The sequence below is a fragment of the Falco naumanni genome, chromosome 2, assembly GCF_017639655.2.
Source record: "Falco naumanni isolate bFalNau1 chromosome 2, bFalNau1.pat, whole genome shotgun sequence".
Classification (NCBI taxonomy): Eukaryota; Metazoa; Chordata; class Aves; order Falconiformes; family Falconidae; genus Falco; species Falco naumanni.
The window spans coordinates 2119995-2139283 of record NC_054055.1 but is presented as its reverse complement, the minus strand read 5'-3'; the positions used below and the strand labels follow the sequence as shown (position 1 = coordinate 2139283).

The following is a 19289-nucleotide window of genomic DNA, read 5'->3' as shown; positions in this document are numbered from 1 at the left end:
TGGTGGTACTCCCTGGCTTGGGAGGTAGAAAATTCAGTACCAGTATTAGGCGAGCGCTTAAGAGAAGGTGGAACCTGTAATTGAAAACTACTGAAATAAAAAAATTCAGAAGACATAGAGGTTTGTTACGAGGCTTCAAATATGCTGTGGTTGCAAAGTAGTGCTGAAGGGAATGCAGTAAAACCAGTGATATCTGTAGCCTGATGGTAGGAGATACTGCACTGAAGTGAAGGTAAAATGAAACAGTTCCTGTCTAACTGATGGTTATTGTTAACTTTCATGGTGCAAAGGATCAAAGTCCTGAAGAACTGGGTCTTGTGTTAGTGTTGGTGTCTAACGCTAATGTTAGAGAACCAGTGTTGAATGATGTAGTGCAGTGCAGTGATAGTTTAAGTAAATGACAATCTTCCTTCACAGAGCTTCTGTTGAAATGGGTTTAGGCTCTTTTTGTTTTTCTCTCCTCGGCTCTTTTTGTTTTTCTCTCCTCGGCTCTTTTTGTTTTTCTCTCCTCGGCTCTTTTTGTTTTTCTCTCCTCGGCTCTTTTTGTTTTTCTCTCCTCGGCTCTTTTTGTTTTTCTCTCCTCGGCTCTTTTTGTTTTTCTTTTTTCTGAACAAAAAAAATATTCATAAAAGTGAGTGGGAGTGGATTTAGACCCTGACATCTTTTTTTTGTTTGGTTCGTTGAGATTATTTTTTTTTATTTTATTGGCAATAGTCTGCACAGGGCAGTGAGCCTGCCCTGCTATCCTGCCAGCATAGACAGAAGAAAGTGTCGAGCTCCCAGCCTGCCAGGGGCAGCGCCTTAGCAAGCACAGTTTCTCTCTGGCGACCAACCTTGGGCAAACCGTTAATACTACTTGTGAAAGTTGCTACCCGTTCCCTTGTAGCTAGAAAGACCTTGGAGAACAGTAGAACACTAGTGTGTTGGCACTTTGGTGGTGAACAATACTGATTGTAGTATGTGGTTTTAATTTGCCTGCTTTACTTGCAGTGGTACAGTTTATAGGAAAAACAGAGTTTGGTTCTAAGGTGTATCTGCTGTTGGTCAATGACTGCAGTTTTTTAGTGTAATTCTGGTTTTGCATACTGACCAGCCGTAGGATGGTTTCATAGTCTTCAGTTTAAGAACTAATCCTTCCTGTTAGATCTGGATTGTACTTATTTATAATTAGAGATTTATCTTTGAACTGTGTGCTTGTTCTGAGTTGTTACCTGCTTTGTTGGTAAGAAGAGAAATGCGTGTGTGGTATATCCAAGCAGTTGAGGAAATTTAATAAGTCTTTCTCTGTTGCCAGATGCAGCATCATCACGTCCATTCTGGCTTTCAGTAAAACCTTGAAGTCTGGTACAAACTGAAAAGCTTATGAAGGCAAAAGAGTGTTTCTTCCGTACTGATGTTTATAGTATTGTGTTCATAACTTAAATATGTCTGTTTGCTGTTGAAGTCCCTTCTTGATGCTTGTCAGCCTAACTTGGGTTGTTGTAAACTGTGAAATTTGATCTTGGCTTTGTCAGGGCTCTCTCTGAGCCAGTGATTGATGCTCATTTACTTCAATACATGTTTTTTAAATTTCAGCTCTGATAATGTTAGGTTAACGAGCTACTGGTTCTGTTCTTGAAGGTTTTTGTGCCAACACAGGTGGAAATAGTTTGTTTGGAAATAAGTCTGCAACTGGGTCTCTGGGAACTGGACTTGGAACAGGATTTGGAACAGGTAAACAGTTCTAGCAGCTTATTTCATGTCAGCCTAAGCATGGTCATCAAACTTCAGTGATAATATAGCCTTGGTATTACTTGCCAATTCAAATGTATGTGTTCTAGCTTGAAGTCATGAATTGGACTCAAATCAGAACCAAGCAGAGCTTGCTAACACAGTACTAAGTAACTTTTTAGCAATTATAGGTAGTATTGCTTACAGTGATGCTTAATGGTTCATAAAACTGGTGGCATCCTCTGTATTTCAAGCCTTTGGTTTGGTTGCATGAGTCTTGAATGTCTGTAGCATTCATGGACATGTTGAATGTTTTTTTGGTTCTTTGTTGTGGGCTAAATTGGCTTGTAAGTTTGCCACAGTCATGTAGTAGATGAGTCATCTCATGCCACAGCTCTTGGGACAGGACAGACATCTTTATTTGGAAACACCCAGCCTAAACTTGGTGGATCGCTAGCAACAGGAGCATTTGGAGCACCAGGATTCAATACATCAACAGCTACTCTGGGCTTTGGAGCCCCTCAGCCTGCTGTAGGTACGTGTACGTTGGCCTGAGTTTAATTGCCGCTTCCTCCCTTGTTTCAGGTGTGCCTAAACATCCCACCCAAATGCTTGCAAGGGGAAAAAAAAAGTTTTGAGAATCTGAGGCCACTTCTGTTGTTGGTAGCAGTGGAGACCATGTTAATGAAGTTTTTTGTGTGCTGATATGTAGTTGCAGTAATTCAAATTTTCATAATGTTACTAATAACTGTAGCTATTTTAGAACTTTGCAAGATTGCTGATGTAATTCCCATCATTGAATTTGGGGTAGCAACAGTAGGTGCTTACAAAAAAATTAAGGGAAATGTAGTGTTACCTTCTTCAGTAATTCCAGATTGGAGAGCTGGAGGGACTTAATTAGAGATTATGCTGTGCCATTGGTGAAGTAAGTGGTCTTTAGATCAGGCACTTGTGCTACCGTTTTGTAAGTTAAAATACCTACTACTTCCAGCAGTGTCAGATCTGAGCACTTAAAATGAATGGTGTACATAACATGCTGTAGCCCCCTGAGGCTGTGATTTCAGGAAAATTATTTTAAACTTGAGGCAGGGGAAGCACATGACACTGTGTGGGAAGACGGGCCCAAGAAAGCTGCTTGGTGTTCAGGGGTCACCTCCTCTAAACTCAGGGGAGTTCCGTCCCAGTGAGCAGGAACGCAGGGAGAATGTTAGACAGCCTGCATGGATGAATGAGGAGCTCCTAGTAAAGCTCAAACACAAAAAGGAAACATACAGGAGGTGGAAGCGGGGGCAGGGAGTCTGGGAAGAATACAGAGACATGGTCTGAGCATGCAGGGATGGGTTTAGGAAAGCCACAGCCCAGCTGGAACTTAATTTGGCCAGGGATGTCAAAGGCAACAAGGAAGGCTTCTGTAAGTGACAAAAGGAAGAGTAGGGGTGGCTGATTTGCCCAAGGGTTGTGCTGCCATCCAGATGGACCTTGGCAGGATGGAGACGTGGGCTGACAGGAGCCTTGTGAAATTCAATGAGAAATGCAAAGTCCTTCTCCTGGGGAGGAACAAGCCCAGGCACCAGCACAGGCTGAGGCTGCCTAGCTGGAGAGCAGCTTGGCAGAGAGGGTGGGGGGGTCCTGCTGAGCACAGTTGGCCATAAGCCAACAATGTGCCCCTGTGGTAAGGGTGGCCAGCAGTGCCCTGTGCTGCACTGTGAGGAGGGAGGTGTTTTCTCAGCTCTGCTCAGCACTGGTGAGGCTCCATCAAGAGTGCTGGGTCCAATGCTGGGCTTGCCAGTATGTAACTCTCACACATACTGGAGAGAGTCCAATGAAAGGCCATGGAGAGGCTAGAGCATCTTTGCTGTGAGGAGTGGCTGAAAGACCTGGGGCTCTTCAGCCTGGAGAAGAGACAATTTGGAAGGATCTCATCCACACATAACAAGACCTGCAGGCAGGTGCCAAGAAGGTGGAGCCAGCCTCTTCCCAGTTGAACCCTGTGCAGGACCAGAAGCCATGGGCACATGCTGGAACACAGGAGGGTCCCTCTGAACATCAGGAAACACTTTTCTCTGTGAGGGTGCCCAAGCCCTGGCACAGATGACCCTGTTTCAGCAGGGGGCTTGGAACAAGTTGACCTTCAGAGGTGTGTCCCGCTTCACTGTTCCATGATCCTGTGAACACCCATCAAAGTAACAGCATATACTAGTGATAACAGCCAAAATGTGTTTGAAGAGAGTACCTTCTTGTCATGATGAAATTCTCTCATCAGTGTGTTGCAGTCTTTCTGTGTTTCTTATGCTTGAGCCTCCCTTGGTGTAACACTATAGAGGATCCAAGTTTTCCTTTCTGTAGGCAACAGCTGCAGTGGGGCAGTTTAGGGAAGGGTCTCACTGGCCATCATCGGCTTGGTGAAACCAGATTTTGATCTGATAAAGAACCAGTTGTCTCAAACTGTCGTCTTGGCTGACTTGCAGACTTTGTCTGCTGTTTCTCTGGGAGTGGTTTTGTTGTTCATCAGGAATGCATGCATGCAATCTGGGTTTCTTGGGATTAGAAATAAGCTTCTTTAGGTTGCTCAAATGCTTTGTAGTGTGAACACTTAGAGCATTTTATGGGAATTAAGATTAGATGCTAGAAGATGGGGAAAGAAAAAATTAAGAGGCCGTTGTTGTAGAGGGTACTCTATCTAGATCTGTAAGTTTGATTGCTGTAGCAGGAATGTAAAAATTTTGCATGAAATACTTCCCTCGCTCTAGGAAAATGTTTCAGAAGTCAAATGTATTAGTTAAAGGCTTTGGCAGGCCAGGCTCATTCTACTGATGTGTAGCTCTCCATGCCCCCGGCTTTTCACCAGTAAAAGCTTATGGAATGTGGTTGCAAATTCTAATGGAGGAATACAGTCCGATTTCTTCCTTTAAACTGCCGCTGCAATGGTGACCGAAGATCAAGGGAAAGAAATGCTGAAGTTCGTATAGAAGTTTGAGTTCATATGAGGAGATCCTCTGATTGGAAGGATATCTTTTCCACCTACCTTGGTTCTATTAGTAAAGCTGTTAAAACTAAAAAAATGATACTCTTCTTACAGCACTGACAGACCCAAATGCATCAGCTGCCCAGCAGGCAGTCCTTCAGCAGCATCTCAATAGCTTGACGTATTCACCCTTTGGAGATTCTCCGCTCTTCAGAAACCCTATGTCAGACCCAAAGAAGAAAGAAGAGGTAAGTGCACATAAACTCATTTTATGCGTGAGATTTGAAATAACTTCGTATCTTGTGCTCACTTTCTTTACTTAAGTACACAATGAGCAGCAAAATAAGTTGCCATCTGCATACTCATACTGGTGCAGTGGCTTTTTATGCTCTCCAGGATGCAAACTGCTTGTGCTGTGGCTTTGCATTTACTGCCTTTGAGTGCATCAGAGCCTTCACTATGGAGTAGTTCTTGCTATGCTCACTGCTGCTAATTGAGAGTAAAAATGGGTAAATGCCTCTGGTTACAATATTTTTAGTGCTAAGCTTGAGCTTTACTTATGACACTTTGTCAGCCTCTGATAAACCATACCCTGTTGGCTTGTTTTATTAGGCAACAAAATGAATAGTCTTCAGACTTAAAATTTAAGGGAGGATCTAAGTGGCTGCTGCCCCTGGGCAGATTCCTGGGTTAGAGATTTTTCCTGCCCAGACACTGGAGCCAGGCATGGTCTGCCTAGAGACCCAGGGGTCTCCTTCTCAGGCTGATGAATGTGGCTATTGCTTTCCCATTTGCCAGCATAGTCAGTTGTGGAGCTGGGCCATGTATCCCAGATGCACAGAGTGCACTGGCACAGCTGGCAGCGCAGCCACGGGCAAGGCACTACCTTAAGTCCCCATGTGTAACTGCTAGGAATACCATAAAATATAAGCATATACACCCACATCCTCTTCCTCCCCTTTGGCTAATGAAGCTCCCTGGTAAAAGCACACATGGCCATGTTCTCTAGGCTCACCTGCATGTACATGAATCCCTTGATCGTTAGCGTGGCCTCTCTGTCCATCTGATAGCCCTGCCCAGATCTTGAGTCCTCTTCCTAGTTCCACAGAGCAGGCTGGTCCAGCTTGATGCTTGCTGCAAAAAGCGTGTGCACTCACACTTGTTTTGTGGGCACCCTGTACGCACAAATCCCTCTATACCGGCATGAGTCCTCTGCTTGTGGTATCCCTGCCAGGACCCAGGGCCTCCTACTTGCAGGCCAGTCCATCTTGACGCTTGCTAGTGAACTACACACATGCACCTCCACGCACAGGAGGTTCAGGGACGATGCGGGTGCTCTGTCTACCCCTTTCTGCCACCAGCTGGGTGGCCCAGGCACATGGGCCAGACAGTGTTGTGGTCTTTCTCAGTGGATGTTGCACAATCTTTCACTCACCGTAGTTGTCCCTCCAGTAGCTATGCCTGGGACATGCACTGGTCCTATCCCAGGGGCTTGAGCAGACACCCACATCTGTTCCAGATGCTGAGGTTTCCTCTCGCTCTAGCTGGTGGCAGCAGAGCCCTGGGGAGCCCACACCCCTGGTCTGTCCCCACATTCACTCAGTCTGGACAGGAGGTCCGCATTGGCCTTCTGCAAGGATATGCTTGTAGGTTCTGAACGGCCACTCCTGACTGACTGGAAACTTCTGGTCTCTGGTGTTGCTTCCCTTAGCTGTTGTCAGCTAGCTTTGCCTGGTTTTGTTTATGGCTTCCTCCTTCACGTATTTGCATTTAAAAGGTCCTTGACTTAATAACCTTAAAGCAGGCCCTCTCGCTGTTTGTGAACCCTAATGGTACATGGTATGAAAACTCCAGTTCTGCATCTCTTTGTTACAGAGGCTGAAACCCACTAACCCAGCAGCTCAGAAGGCCTTGACAACACCCACCCACTACAAACTGACTCCACGTCCAGCAACCAGAGTACGACCAAAAGCTCTGCAGTCAGCCGGCTCTGCTAAATCCCATCTCTTTGATGGTCTTGATGATGATGAGCCATCCCTATCCAATGGTGCTTTCATGCCAAAGTTAGTTTTTCTTTTGTATATGTTGGAGGGAGGAGGTGGTGGAAGAATCTTCTGATCAGATTAAGTAATCTCTTGTATAGTGTCTTAAATTCAATGAGTGTTTTGTGGCCTGATTCTAATGAGTAGCAATAACAAATTTTATGTAAAACTTGAACAGAACTGTTTTCAGTAGAGGAGATAAAAATGCTCAGCTTAAACTGTTAAGGCTAAATAAGCTGTAAAATGAGGTCATCCCATGATTGGAGCAAAGCTCCTATAAAGTCAATTAGGAACTATTACAAGGAAAGCTTGTATGGTGTAATGCTTCCTGCTTCTGAAATAGAAGTGTTGTTAGGTTTGCTAATGCAGCCAGAATGAAGGCAGATTTCTGGCATTTTCATAGCCTAGCACTGGTTCTGTTTCAGTTACCCAGATGTTTCTGTGAGTAATAAATAACGATGATGTCTATTTACCCTACTGAAGCTTTTGATTTCAGTCTTCAAGAGCATCTGTGGCAATAAAATTGAAAAGGGGTTTAGAAAGCTTGAGTTTAGTTCAAAATGATCAACAAAAAGCTTTGGAGAAAGGTGTCAGTTATTTAAAGTTTCTGCAAGCACAGGCTTTTAGAAAATATCTTTTAACTTTTGTAAACTTTTTGTCTGTAATTTAGCCTGAACAATCTGTTCACTTTCCAGGGAGAGGGGCAGAGCATGGACTTACTCAAGTGTTTTATTGAAAAACATCAAATGATCAGAAGATGGGAATACTTGGCCTTTTTTGGGTGTAATTGGCATAGATATTCAGTGATCTTCAGATTGCAGGCAGTGAACCCTAGCCTGGCCATGGATTTGGTTTTAAAGTGACACTGTAGTAAAGAAGAAACTGCATCTGTGGGCCAGACTTTTGTTGCAGGATTCTGTGCTTCTGCTGGAGAAGCTCTGTTTCGCAAAACAGATAATACTGTGGTTTACTGAACTTGGGTTTTGAAGCTTTCAGTGACCTGTGCTTTTTACACTTACTCATAAACCAAAGCCTCCAATAGAATTCCAAAAAAAGTTCTAGTATCTCAGCTACTGCAGTGCTCTTACAGAAGACTTCATATGTCGTGAGTGTGGGAACACTGCTTACACAGCTGGTGTCTGGTCACTGGAGCATGTGAATTAAGCATGGAATATATATTTATGCAGTGGATATATTCAAATTTCGTTGTTGGTTTTATTTTTTCTTTTTTTTAGGAAGAGCATCAAAAAGTTGGTTTTGAAGAATCTCAGCAGTAGTGATCTGTTCTCCCCTGTCAATCGTGAAAATGAAGACCTGGCTTCTCCATCGGAGTATCCAGAGAATGGAGATAGGTATGTCGATTCATCATGCAGATGTTTATACTTCACGAGAAATGCAAACTGGTTATGCCTGTCTCTAAATTATTATTAATAGAATAGGTAGTTATTTTCAGGGTTGTAGTCTTAAATGTTCATTGGAAGCAACTTGACCCGTTGTGAGATTCATTTCCTCATAATCTAGCCACATATTTTTCCTGTGTGGTCACATACCAATACATTCCATCCAAAATCAGGACTTCAAAGGGGAATTACTTTTTGGATAGGTCTCTCTTCATTCCCTGTAGCAAGAAGCTAGGGCATTTCTTGAGGGAAGCAGTAAAACTGACCCTGAAGTGAGAGGAGCCTCTCCTTGTGTTTGGTCCTCAGTAACATGGGAATTGTAAGGAAGCTCCACTGATCCAGGAGTCTCATAGTAGTAATGTATCTTCTGCATATTAAAATGAGGAATCTCTAAGACAGTCTCTTCTCGCAGAAGTCAGAATACCCATCTCCCCTAAAAAAAAAACTAATCTGTGGCCATATTTCAGATGAACTGGGGTTTCGGTTTGGTTTTCTTTTAATCAAGCTGGAAAAATTCCTGACGAGCTCAACACTTTGATTTTATTGAAAGCTAGTACAAGTAAGAACTGATGATGGGAGTGGGCAACCTTGTTTCTGATCACCTTAGACCTGATTTAGGTAGTTTGTAATGGGGCAGAGGCATTTGATAGCTGTTGCCAGCAGCCGGGTACAACAGCCAGCTCTCTGAAGCTGGTGTTTTGGAGTGACTGTCACAATAGTGTTCTCAAGTTTGATTTGATCATGATGCTTGCAAGACTTAATCATCCCATTCTTGTAAAACTGTGTATTTTGGGCTTAAACGTGTATCAGCCCAGTTCACAATTCATTGAATCAATCAGAAGTGAAGTGACCTTGGGGGGGGTTGGCAGTCTCTGTTCATCAAGCAGTCTCAACACTGAATTAACACCTTGTTGTTGTGGACTTTCATAGAATTTGAGTTGGAAGGGACTGTAAAAATAATCTAGTTCCAACCCCCCTGCCACAGGCAGGAACACCTTCCCCTAGACCTGGTTGCTCCAAGCCCCATCCAGCCTGGCCTTGAGCACTTCCAGCAATGGGGCATCTACAGTGTCTCTGGGCAGCTTTGTCCAGTTGGGGGTCTCACACCTCCATGGGTAGAGACTGCAGCCTCTGTGGGTCTCTGTTCCAGTGCTTGACTGTCCTTATTGATTTCGCTGTTTTAATTTGACAGTTTTCTCATCCTCCTGCCATGTATATCTGTGGAGAGCCTGAATTTTGTCTTTGATGTTGGAAGGGTGTTATTACACCCCAACTTGCAAGTCTTTTCTCCAGACTGAGCAACCCATTTCACTCAAGCTTTCCTCACAGGGCATATGCTTTAGTCCCCCAGCTATCATGGTACCCTGCTTCTGATCTTACTGCTGTCTTTCGTGTAGTGGGAGCCCCAGATTAGAGGCAAAATGGTAGAGGTTGTCTAACAAGGGCAGAGTGAAAGGGAGTAATTGCTTCCCTTGGTCTGCTGACTCTGCAGTCATGTGGTGGTCCTCTTTTTCTATGAAAAGAGACCTGAATTTTAATGTTGATGTAAGACCCTTGGAACTAAATAATTCAACTTTATGCATTATTCTTTCAGGTTCTTTTTGTCAGTACCTCCTGATGAAAACCACAGACAAGATGGTGAGCGAGAGGAGGATGATGATCATCATGAAGTGACCAGGTTTTACACTAACCCCATTGCGAAGCCCATCCCACAGGCTCCAGAGAACACTGTGCACAAACACCAGAACAATTTTGATGACACCATTGTGGCTCTGAATATGCGGGTGGCCTTGCGGAACGGTCTGGAAGGCAGTAGTGAGGATGCCTCGTTTCATGATGATTCTCTTCAGGATGACCGTGAAGATGAGCCTGAAACTGTGCATCATCTGCATCCTGCAGGTTAGGCTTGGGAGGAGGGTGGAGGGGAGTAGATGTGTAGCTCCTGACAGCTTTTCATGCATGCTTCGTTGAAATTCTCTTTTACTGTTTCAGACCCTCAGCTTCTTTTAAATTCCTTTCTCTTTTCTTCTGAATACAGGTCTTGCTTTTCAGTTTCCTACCTAGTACAGAAATTTTTTTCTGCTGAGTCAATGAATGTTTAAATTGCATTGCTCAGTTTTATATTAGATTGGGGTAGTGAGGTGCGTGAGAAGGAGAAAGAGGACCCAATCTAATTATTCTGCAGTAGTACACTGAGTTGACTATCATTCATTAGCAAGATCTTAAACTTAGAAATCTAATGCTTGGTAGTTCTCAACATGCAAACTGGACTGTAGAGTTTGCCAGGAAAAGAATAGGCCATAGAATGTGGTTGTGTCTCTAGAGGATCATTGTGTGTGTATTTTCAGTACTCCCAATTCTGGTGACAGGGTTTGTAAAACTGAAAAAGATGGAGAAGTGATGAGGGATCTTGAGCACCTTTCTCTCAGTTAAGACTTTATAGTTGTTGAAGAGATAGGAATGTATATTAGAATATTTTAAACTCAGGAGTGAACTGGAGAAGGTGAAGAGTAAGAGACTTGTTCCTCCTTTCAGGTAATATGTGGCATGTAATGAAAGTAGCAGGTGACATGTTCAAAATAAATGTCTTCAGACATTTTGTAGATGCAAGAAGCTTTTGTGGATTTTGAAGATCATTAGATAGATTAATAGATGAAAAAAGATTGGCGGCTGTTAAATGGAAAAGGTGCTGCATCTTGGCCAGCCGGTGCTTGAACTCCCACATTATTGAAGCTGTGAGAGTGCTTCTGTCAAGTGTTGCTGTAGATGTTTGCATTTGTCTTCTGACCTACGCACCTGCTACTGATCTCTGATGACAGGTTGTTAGGTTGGAAAAACCTGGCATAGCAGTTGTCTTAAATCTGCTGTGAAGGCTGTGGAATTAAGGGATTTTGATTTCTCTCATTTGCTTTTGTTGCACTGATTCTCAGTTTGTTTGAGACCTTCAGTTGTTCAGGCTTGCAGAAGAAATGGACTGAAACTCTTGAAATGTTAAAGCTGCAAGCTTGCGGCCGGCTCAGTTCTCAATGAATTTTCTGTTGTAGGAATTGTTCTCACAAGAGCTGGCTACTACACCATCCCCTCCATGGAGGAGCTAGCTAGATTTACCAACGACAAAAATGAATGTGTTGTGACAGACTTCACCATAGGCCGCAAAGGTGAGCACGTACGGTTTTTCTAGCTGCTTAAAGCTGAACTTAAAAGCTGTGGAATCTGAACCTGAGTTCCGTGCCCTCAGTATGATTATAAACAGTGCCCCTACATTGTGAACAACTTGCATCAAAGTCTTGTCATAGTTTGGATTGGTAGCACTAACAACCTCTGTTATGGGATGACTTAGGAAGCTTGAATATGAAAAGAATGGAAGCACTTCCTGCTTTAAAGATGCTTGCTGTGAAATCCAAACTTGCTGGAGCATTGATGCAAACCTGATTGTTGTTGCTTCTTTTTAGTTGTGATCTATGCTGGAGCTGACTGAGCTCTAGTGAAGAGCCTTCAGCCCAAACTATATTCTCTGCTGGGTTTTTTGGAGGGAAATTAAAAAATTAAAGAATTATATGGTATATACCAGGAGTCCTCAAACGATGGCCCGTGGGCTGGATACGGCCCCCCAGGGTCCTCAATCCGGCCCCTGGTATTTACAGACCCCCCTGTAGGGGGTTGGGGGGGGAAACCAAACAGCTGCAGATGACTGCTTGCCCCTTCATCTGTGCGCTAGCCCCCTGTTTAAAAAGTTTGAGGACCCCTGGTATATACTGTTTTTCTTTAAAAAATTGCTCTAAATAGGTTATAAAGCTGAGGGCACCCATAGTATTTGTGTAGGCAGTATGAATAGCTGAATGATAATAAAAAGCTTTCTGTGCAAAAGAATTGGCTTAAAAATAACATCTTCAGCATTTTCACACGGCAGTTGTTGTCACTTGTACTTTGTTTGGAGAGATGACAGTGAGGTGGTAAGATGGGGGAAAAAGGAGTATAGCAGGAACATAGCTTCTCTGGCATGCAGTTTTCTTTCATGGACAAAATAGTGATGTTTTGGTTTCTTTTACAGGCTACGGATCGATCTACTTTGAAGGGGAAGTAAATCTAACTAACTTAAATCTGGATGACATTGTGCACATCCGTAGAAAAGAAGTTATTGTTTACCCTGATGATGAGAGAAAGCCACCTATGGGTGAAGGTTTAAATAGGTAATTTTAAAATACGTACTGTGTGGGGACAGTGGCTAGGAAGGGTAGAATTATAACACTGATGATCTACTACGTGTGCAGGCAGCTACCAAGAAATCTAAATCTGAGGTGTGCATTCAGATTGCAGAATTATGCAGTTACTAGATACCTGCAAGTTTGAGCCAGAAATTGGGTTTACAAGCTGGTTTGAGCCCACATGCTCAATTCTCAGCTCCTGTATGCCTGCCTTAATAGCTCTGCCTCAAAACCTTGTAATCTCTTAACACTTTCTTCTTGTCTTTTAACAGACGAGCTGAAGTTACATTAGATGGAGTCTGGCCTACAGATAAAACATCTCGTTGCCTGATAAAAAGCCCTGAACGACTGGCAGAGATGAATTATGAAGGTAGACTGGAGTCTGTATCTCGGAAGCAAGGCGCTCGATTCAAGGAATATCGCCCAGAGACTGGATCCTGGGTGTTTAAGGTAACATTTTTGTTCTAGTTGTAAAGTGATTTCCAAGAATATCAGAAGTAGTCTGAAGTTACTCTCCTGACAACTTGGAATTCGAACAACTTTGCTAAATTTCTGTAAACTCTCAAGTCCTTCAGCTGTAGTGCAATCTGTCCTCATCAAACTGACCAAAACTTTGTCTTAAGACTTGCATACAGCAGATGTTCTTGGTCTATACAAAAGGTGAATTTGGGGTGTCACAACTGCTGTGTAAGGTGAACAGTTAAACCAGCTTGTTGCTCAGGCTTTTCAGACATGGATGCCTGAAATACCTCTTCCCAGGTATGACACATCTGCCCTTCTCGTTACACAGGTGGCACACTTTTCGAAGTACGGCTTGCAGGATTCAGATGAGGAAGAGGAAGAGCATCCTTCAGAAGTGGACACAAAGAAGTTAAAAACAGCATCTGTGCTGCCTCCAGGGCATCTGTCACCCCAGCAAATGACCTTGAATGGCAAGCCAACACCTCCATCTCAGGTGGGAGGAGGACTGAATTAAAATTTCATTTTATTAATTCCTTTTTAGAGTAGCTGGTGCCTAGAGAGTGGTTCTTGAAGTAACAAATAGCCTGGAAGTTGAAGAGCAGAACCTTACACAAACTCACACAAACTTGGTAGCTCTTCTGACCTCCTGATGAGTGTTTGCATGTTCTTTTTCATTAAGATAACTTGACATTTCATACTGAGGATGCGTGGGGGATGGGAAGGCTTTAAACACTTCTTGTTTAAATTCTGGTCTAGACTGAGTTCAGCATATTTGCACCACTTACGGAAGAAAACTTGTTTTTGTGAATATTGAATATATGCTATATAATGATAACGCCTTGTGCTGCCTGCCTTGAGAATGATATTGTGCATTAATTTGACTTTACCATCATTTAGTACGCAAGACTGTATGCTTTGTATTTCAAGAATGTGCTCTATTTTTATTTAAAATTACTTTTTCAAGGCTGATTATATGCTGGCTTTTTAAACTTATTTGGGCTGGATGTGACTGCTTCTAAAGCTCTGTGAAACATCCTCAGGAGTATGCTTCTGCCTTACATAGGGAAGGTAGCATTTTATCCAGCTCATTGGTAACCCCTTGAAGTTTAATGTTAATTTCATTTTAAAAAATTATTTTACATGGTTTTGAAGGTTACTGTAATTGCAGCTGATAGACTTGCGTTTTTCAAATGTAATTAGTATGGATATTGCCAAGCTAAATCAGGAGCTACTACATTGTGGGTGAAAAAACAGCCTATTGGGAAGGTGTCCTGTCATTGATGGGATAGGACATACTCTTTATGTGGGTGTTAGTGGTAAACACTTGTGAACTACCTACAGCTCTTTCAAGTAACTTTTCTTAAAACAGAAAGCAGGTCTAGAGAGCAGATTACTTTTTTTTTTCCAGAACGGGGTTCTCGATTGCCTAGTTTCGCGAGTAAACCTTTGGCAGTTAGAGTGTGCAGGAGGGCTGAGCAGATGGTGTTTAGCAGCTGGATAGGATGTGCTGGGAGGTTTTTGTTGCAGTGCACAAGCAGGCTTTCTGTTTTACCCTTCAGTAATCAGTGACTGCAGTGAAAGGCGATCTTTAAGCTTGTACCTCACAGAGGCATTGGTTGTGTGCCAAGGTGCTGCCTGGCATGTGGCCAGAGTTCATGGTGTTCTGTATCATGGGGAAGCAGAGGATGGTTTTATTTCTGGATCTCTGGAGTCAAAGCATGAAAAACAGCTTAACACGCAGATAGGTTCAACAGGGGTTTTTTTGTACTGGGTTTAGTCTTATCAAAACCAGGAGATTGTTGTAGTATCACTTCCCTTCATTAGCCAGTGGCTGTGGCCGTATAGTGATAGGACAAGGGACGGTGTTTTTAAGCTGAGAGAGGGGAGGTTTAGTTTAAGTGTTAGGAAGAAGTTCTGTGCTGTGAGAGTGGTGAGGTGCTGGCCCAGGTGCCCCATCCCTGGCAGGGCTCAAGGCCAGACTGGATGAGGCTGGGAGCAGCCTGGGCTGGGGGGAGGGGGCCCTGCCCCTGACAGGGGATGGGACTGGGTGGTCTTGAAGGTCCCTTCCAACCCAAAACATTCTGTCATTCTGTGATTGTGGACAAGGGTCTGTTTTTCGTGTCAGAAGATATACAAGCAGTAAGAAAGAGTTCTTTTACAACAAATCACTATTTCATTACTTCTGTGGTAGGAAAACATTAATGCAACCGGGAATTGCTTTTGGTCTTAGATAGTCTGTGATCTAGTTACAACCTTTGTAGAAATACCTAAGCCATTCCGTCTCCGCCGTGTCAGGCTGTCATGCAGGATAGAGGGGCCTAAAGTGGAGTTCTGGCAGCAGCAATTCACCTAAATGCCCTTCGGTACAGCCAGCACTGGTGCATTTCAGGATCCCAGTGGTAGGAGTCCTGATCCCCACACAAACAGTAACAGTGCAGCCTGCTCTTTAGGCCAAGCACATACTGCTGTAGTGTCAGATTAGATGAGCTGCCACCTCTTGTGTGGATTCTGCTTTGGAGAATCCCAAGGTTGTGTACAGCTGCTGCTTTGTTGCTCCTCCTGGCCCACTGACTAATTAAAACCTGCTGTTCATCCTGCTGTCATAAAGTAGATTCCTTAAGTATTTGCATTTTGAGAGGAATGCATGGTTGTCTTGACAGACTTGCCTGCATGAGCTACCTTTCAGTTTACCTTTTTGCTGCTTGGTCAGATTAATGGGGACCAGAACTGATATTTTAAGCTGTCGGAAATACTGGGAATGTGTGTGATTTATTCAGACCTGTCTTACAGATTGAAATGTACTTAGCAAAAAATTCTCCAAGTTAATTAACCTTTCATTTGCATATTACTAACTAAGGGTTTTGGTTTTAAAAATAGGAAAACCATCTAGCTGTCTCTTAAACCCCTGGGAAACAACATAGCATGACTAAGAACTTGTCAAACTCCTGGTGTGTAAAGCATCTGCAAATAATACTATTTGATCGGAGGGAAGCGTTTAGGATCTAGACTTAGAATTTCTTTTTCTTCCCTTGCTAGCTTGAATATTAATGAATTTATTAATGTTGCAAGGTCCACAGGAAATAGTTACACCAAGGACCTGGCTGCATTAAAGCACAATGAAGGGGGTAGTGAAACTTCTGTGCTTGTAACCATATTTTGACTTGTAAATCTGTTGCTTGTACTGTAGGCATGCTCAGATACCACTAGCTAATGCTCCTTCCATGTCTGCCATTAGGTTCTATCTTTACAGACCCCCTAGTCTAATCTGCCTCATCTGATAACCTTCATCGCATTTCTTGGCTGATTCTAATGAGCTAAGAAGCAGCCATTTGAATATGCTCTTAAGTTCTTTAGCATTATTTCCAGTGCACTGCCTGCCATGGTTCCCTTGCTCATATATATGCATTGCTTCCATAGTCTGTACGTTGTTGCTTCTGCAAACCAAGTAAGCTGTAAGCATGAATCTTTCACAGGACACTCATGTCTAAGCAACAGGGGATGGTTAGACTGGAGCAAAACCAGTGGACTGGAGATAGGGGTGGTGGTTAGAGCTTACCAGGAGCCACCTGAGAGGCATTCAGCTAATGTGGCACAGGCTAATGACTCCTGGGCCAGGTGCTGCTTTTGGAGTGACCTGTTAGCTGCACAGTACCAGTGCTGAGTGGCATTCTCCAGGGGTTTTTGTCCTATCAGTTTGTTAGCAGAGCTGACAGAGTGAATGGGTTGCAGTGCTCTGTCGTGCTCCGTGTACCAGGTAGGAGCTGACTGCTGACACCATAGTCAGCAAGCTGGGCAGAAACAGAGGTGATGGCAGTGCTCGGAGTTAATTTCTGATGTCTGCTCATTGTTTGTACTGGCTGAACATTTCTCGCCCTGCCTGGAGTGTGAGTTCAAGTTGTCTTAAGTGATTGAAGGTGTATAAAGCTCACCTCAGGCTCATCGCAAAGGTGATGCCTTCAGGAAAATCATAAAATTAATTCTTCCTCCTGCCTCAGACTAGCAGTAGAGATGAGAAGTGTAGCTGCAGATTAGAAGAGAACTACTATATTTTAACCTTCTGACTGCTGATGTGCTAGTGATAAATAGAATATCATTGGAAAAACCCCAGAAAATACAGTGCAGTGATAGTTTAAAATCTTAAAGTAGTTTTATGTTTGTGTGTGCACACACGTGCTCTGTGACCCAGCCTTACATTATTTTGCAGGGGGCTCGTGTCCACTTAAAACTTCTATTAAGTTCTTTGTGGAATATAGAGTCAGTGGTTTTAATTTGTACTATGTCACAGCTGGGGAAACAAAACATATATTACAGTGACTCATGCTCATCAGCCACCAGTGGTACCACGTGTTAATGTTGGAGGATTGCTGCTTTTAAACTGGTTGTCAATCATCTAAAATGTCCCAGATTGAACACAGGCGCACAAAACTCTTCTTTGTGTGGTAGCATTTTGAGGGAGAAGGGGAGGAAGGCAGGAACAAAAATCTCTTCCTTTTTGTTGGTCATGTAAAAAATAGAAAACTGAAGAATAATTTCTTGAACTGAATGGCAGAACGTGGTAAACTTCAGGAGGGCATCACTAAACTGTGACTTCTTCACTTTAACTTGCACTGTTACATTACAACTCTGAAGAAAATGGGAATAGGTTATATATAGTCATCTCTAAACTTACTATGGAGTCTTGACACAAGCAAGGGTGTGCTCCACTCCATTTGCAGGTGATTGTTGGAACTATTAAATATATTTTTTGGCAAACTGTTGCAATCTGTGGTTGTCTGACACGGCCTCTGTATGTGTTTGCAGCCCCCAGAAATGGAGCAGCTGGGCAGGGTTGTGGAACTGGACAGTGATATGGCAGACATCACCCAGGAGCCCATTGCAGAAGATAACCTGATGGAAGAGCAGGGGGCAGTGCCTGCTTCAACTCACATTGTGTCAACCCTGGGTATTAACCCCCATGTCTTGCAGGTGAGTGTCTTGCCTTTTCCTCTCTTTCTGAAAGAGAGGACTTGGTAGTATCGATCACTGACTTCTCAGTTTGCCTCCCTAAGTGTATTTATCTACCAACTTGTAAAAAACTACATCACACCTATAGTATGATTAAAACTTGCATGTGAGACTTCTGTGCTGAATCTTCATAGGCATGAAAAGCTTACTCATCTTAATGCTATACTTCAGAATTCTAAAATCTGAATTATGGACAGTATAATTAGCTAAACTGATACCCAGACAGGGCTGCCTTGGGCCCAGTTTGTGGACAGCAAGGTAATAGGAAATGTGGTCTTGATTTGGGTTTTAGTGTTGGTGTGTTTGTTTGGTGAAAGGATGGTACCTTGAACACTTGTTGGTTTCTACCTATATTTTTAGTTTGTAAGGAAGAAGTAGTCCTAAAGTTATTATGTAAGCTGAAAAACAAGTAGACAGAGCTAGATCTAAGAAAATGTGATTATTTTAGTAGTAGTAGCAGAGCACTGCATCCAGCTCTGGGGTCCCCAACATAAGAAGATCATGCACCTGTGGAGCAAGTCCAGAGGAGGCCACGGAGCTGGTCAGAGGGCTGGAGACCCTCTGCTGTGGGGACAGGCTGGGAGAGCTGGGGCTGTGCAGCCTGGGGAGGAGAAGGCTCCGGGGAGACCTTAGAGCAGCTCCCAGTGCCTGGAGGGGCCGACAGGAAAGCTGGGGAGGGGCTTTGGGCAAGGGCAGGGAGCGGTGGGACAGGGGGGAATGGTTTGAAGCTGAGAGAGGGGAGATTTAGGTTGGACGTGAGGAAGAAACCCTTCCCCGTGAGGGCGGCGAGGCGCTGGCCCAGGCTGCCCAGAGCAGCTGTGGGTGCCCCATCCCTGGCAGAGCTCAAGGCCAGGCTGGACGGGGCTGGGAGCAGCCTGGGCTGGGGGGAGGGGGCCCTGCCCCTGGCAGGGTGTGGGACTGGCTGGTCTTGAAGGTCCCTTCCAGCCCAAACCCTTCTGTGATTTTTAGGAATTCACACCCATCCCTAACAAGTACTGTGACACTGATTTACCCAGTAGTTCGTCAGAGTTTATAATGAATTGACAAGCTTGCTTTTGGTACTCCTGAACTGTGTGCCTTCACTGCTGCTTGAAATATTTGTAGCATGAATGTATTGTTTGGTCATGTGGAACATGTACGTGTTACTTGGATTGGGAAGGATTGGTTAGATCAGTTAGCTACTGCTGTGAGAGTGGTTGCTGATGTGCAGGTTTGGCTTACCTTTTTAGATTATGAAAGCTTCTTTGCTTGCTGATGAAGACGACGTAGATTCAATCCTGGATCATTATCCTGGGAAACAACCTGTAAAAATGGATACTTCTCAAGAGATCTGTTCTCCGAGGCTCCCTATTTCAAAATCACAAGGACAGAAAAGATACTCCGGTATTGTGAGAAACCACACATTGCATTGAAATAAAGAGTTTAATTCTAATACTCAACAGGCAAAGTTCTGTCACTGGCTGAACATATGGCAGAACAGTTGTGTGCTGTGGTGTTAGGT

General features: G+C 43.6%; 1 protein-coding gene across 11 annotated transcripts in view; it reads left to right on the top strand.

The window, feature by feature from the left end:
• The window catches only part of NUP98 (nucleoporin 98 and 96 precursor), a 42273-nt gene that overhangs the window by 12134 nt on the left and 10850 nt on the right, over window positions 1-19289 (top strand). For 3 of the 11 annotated variants that reach the window (XM_040582571.1, XM_040582573.1, XM_040582570.1), the window contains exons 11-22: window positions 1621-1713; window positions 2063-2245; window positions 4790-4923; window positions 6551-6738; window positions 7953-8069; window positions 9712-10016; window positions 11162-11275; window positions 12169-12307; window positions 12595-12772; window positions 13113-13277; window positions 17585-17749; window positions 19018-19171. In XM_040582571.1, coding sequence (XP_040438505.1) covers window positions 1621-1713; window positions 2063-2245; window positions 4790-4923; window positions 6551-6738; window positions 7953-8069; window positions 9712-10016; window positions 11162-11275; window positions 12169-12307; window positions 12595-12772; window positions 13113-13277; window positions 17585-17749; window positions 19018-19171 — 1935 coding nt within the window. The remainder of the gene's footprint in view (window positions 1-1620; window positions 1714-2062; window positions 2246-4789; window positions 4924-6550; window positions 6739-7952; window positions 8070-9711; window positions 10017-11161; window positions 11276-12168; window positions 12308-12594; window positions 12773-13112; window positions 13278-17584; window positions 17750-19017; window positions 19172-19289) is intronic. The other 8 variants (XM_040582578.1, XM_040582574.1, XM_040582577.1 and 5 more) reach the window with 6 other exon arrangements.